This window comes from Montipora capricornis, chromosome 2 (genome assembly GCF_036669925.1).
Source record: "Montipora capricornis isolate CH-2021 chromosome 2, ASM3666992v2, whole genome shotgun sequence".
NCBI classification, from domain to species: domain Eukaryota; kingdom Metazoa; phylum Cnidaria; class Anthozoa; order Scleractinia; family Acroporidae; genus Montipora; species Montipora capricornis.
The window spans coordinates 35,534,417-35,536,916 of record NC_090884.1 but is presented as its reverse complement, the minus strand read 5'-3'; the positions used below and the strand labels follow the sequence as shown (position 1 = coordinate 35,536,916).

The 2,500-nt window shown below is 39.4% G+C and overlaps 1 protein-coding gene across 4 annotated transcripts in view; it reads right to left on the bottom strand.

Moving 5' to 3' along the window:
- LOC138020001 (unhealthy ribosome biogenesis protein 2 homolog) overlaps nucleotides 1-2,500 on the bottom strand; it is a 43,995-nt gene that overhangs the window by 1,605 nt on the left and 39,890 nt on the right. For 2 of the 4 annotated variants that reach the window (XM_068867011.1, XM_068866997.1), the window contains 3 exons: nucleotides 1,812-1,854; nucleotides 1,132-1,200; nucleotides 329-515 (listed from right to left, as the gene is read on the bottom strand). In XM_068867011.1, the coding sequence (XP_068723112.1) occupies nucleotides 360-515; nucleotides 1,132-1,200; nucleotides 1,812-1,854 (268 nt within the window). In that variant the 3' untranslated portion in view covers nucleotides 329-359. Of the gene's footprint in view, nucleotides 1-148; nucleotides 516-1,131; nucleotides 1,201-1,811; nucleotides 1,855-2,500 lie in introns of those variants that run through there. The other 2 variants (XM_068866989.1, XM_068867004.1) reach the window with 1 other exon arrangement.

Sequence of the window (2,500 nt, the reverse complement as noted above, 5' to 3'; positions counted from 1 at the left end):
CCAACTGGTTTGCGTCTGGCCAACAGTCGTTTTTGTTGTTCTGTTCTGTCGTTTCGTTGATTGTGTTTTATTGGCCCTAAAAGGCCCCCATGGGAAGTGGTCAATTAAGTATGCATTGTATTGTATTGTATTTTGTTAACGCCATCAGTGTAGTCAGAATTATTTTTTATTCGCATTTTTCTGTATTTCTCGAGATCTCACTTTCATTTGCATTTTTTTGTACAATATAACTGTCACATATAATAACTGAAGTTCTTGTTGATCCTCATTAACATGTTGGTATCAAATGTTCTTGAAACCAACGTGTTGCCAACACGCCACATCTTACGTCTTCCTAGATATCCAAGGCATAACTTGTCTCACACTTTTCCTTTAAACTTGTGATATTTTGTATAGTCCTCGTGTAGCGAATGGAAAAGCTCTCGAGATCCTTTCTCAAGTACAGCATGCAGCAGCGAAAGTTCGTGTTCTCCGCAAATGTCAAGTAAGCAATATATTCCAGGAACGAGAGTATCCTGTACGATCAAAAAATTACAAGAAAATATTTAGATTCTTCTCACCAGTGGCTTGGTACTGCAGTTTACAAGGCACGCAAGACAAATTTCAATTTTCAAGAGTGAACGCAGGGAGCTGTTGTCCTAATCGATTAAGGGTGCGTTCCATTGACCGTATTCCGGAAAAGGAATACCGGAATACGTGGAATAGAAGTTAGAAATCTTTTTTTCAGTAATTGCAAGCCTCGGGGTTTCGAATTTTCTTTGGCTGAGAAACGTCCCCCCCCCCCCCCCCCCTTACCCTCCCAATGGGCTCCAACCTCTAAAGCAACGACAGCCCCCTTCTCCACCTTTATTTGAAACTTTATCATTCGTCTCCGGTGGAGTCTGTATTAAATAATGAAAAAGTTTGCGAACCCTACTGTCACAAACAAGTGGGATGATGTTCAAGGGCAAAGGAAATCATAAAAACATATAACAAAGCAAGCCAAAAAGCAAGGAAGAAAACAAGAAGCGAGACAATTTCTAGAAAACGACAATGATCAAACAAACAAAAAAACCAAACAGGCCTAATAGATTCTAAATATGATTTGCTTTCTCGTCATTACAGCGTGAGAGCTTCAGCGAGTTAACTGACCCTGATGGCTGATGGGATGGCAACAGTCTGCACGCTATGGATGTAGTCGGCGATCACATAAGGAGCGTACTAAAAAGAAAACGGAATAAAAACAAATGGGGAACTCCTTGTACGAAGGTGAGCGCCTAACTATTCTAGCTTAATCCTAGTTTAATGTGCGCTCAGTATTAATTGTAGTTGTTTTTTGTGTTAGCTGACTGCCATGTAATTCAGTCGTTTGACTGCAAGAGGTTAAATAAACAAAATATTATTATTATGATTAATCTTATTATTATCATTATCATTATCATTATCATCATCATCATCATCGTCGTCATCATCATCACAAGGTATAAATTTGCAATGTTTTTTGTCTGGTAACTTCATGTTTTCTCAGTTTTCAACACCAACACAATTTTCAATTATGGCGCACTCGCACTCGTTTTACTGAGTCGTGAGTTGCTCGACGTTAAAAAGAATAAGTCCATCCTTACCCCAGTATAAATTATGCTTCTACACCGAGAAACTACCTGGAACCATCTTCTGTCACATTTAAAGGATTCTTTGCGAACTCCTTTCGCCCACAGAACAATGCACGAAACCAGGTTTTTTACAAAACAGACAGAAAATCAAGAGTTAACACACTGGAAATGCGTCATTCGTCTCGAAGGACGCCAATGAGTATATACGAGACGAGATACCTTTGAAATCGCTTTCTTGTGCGAAGATATTTCATCGTACAATCTGAAAACACATAGTTAGAAAGTAATATCGTTTACTCGCAATCCCTTTTCTCCAGGAGGTAGCATTGGACAACGTCATAGGCCCCATATCAATGCTGACATCACGATGATCATCATAGTCAAACTGTGACTCACAATCCCTCCTCTGTCCAGCAAACGCAACTTTTCTTGAAGGGAAGAGGGAGTTTGTTGGGGGAGTATCGGCTCGGAGAAATCGTTTCACCAAGTAATAATCAATTGTTTCAGTCTTCCCCTCAAAATTTCATATTTGCCCTCGAAGCTTCGCTTCTCCGCCAAATATTCATTTTTCGGACAATCTCTCAGCCGCAGGACATTATCAGTCGACATACCAGCCGCCATAAGGGGTTTATTTACTAATACTAATTGTACCTTTAATACAAAGGGTGACACCTTGGCCAGGGTACAAAAATTTGTACAAGTTGGGGGAGATGGCGTTGCATTTTGCGTAACTTTTATTAAATACACGTTACTCTTCTCCTAAGCCTCAACGTCTTTTGTGTCCAGAAATACATACAATAAACATGACAAAGTGTCCCCTCACTCTACACCACAAGTAAACATAGACAATTAACTTTGCTCTGAACTTCTAAAACTCATCAATAATTCAAAAGTTTGATAGCCAATAA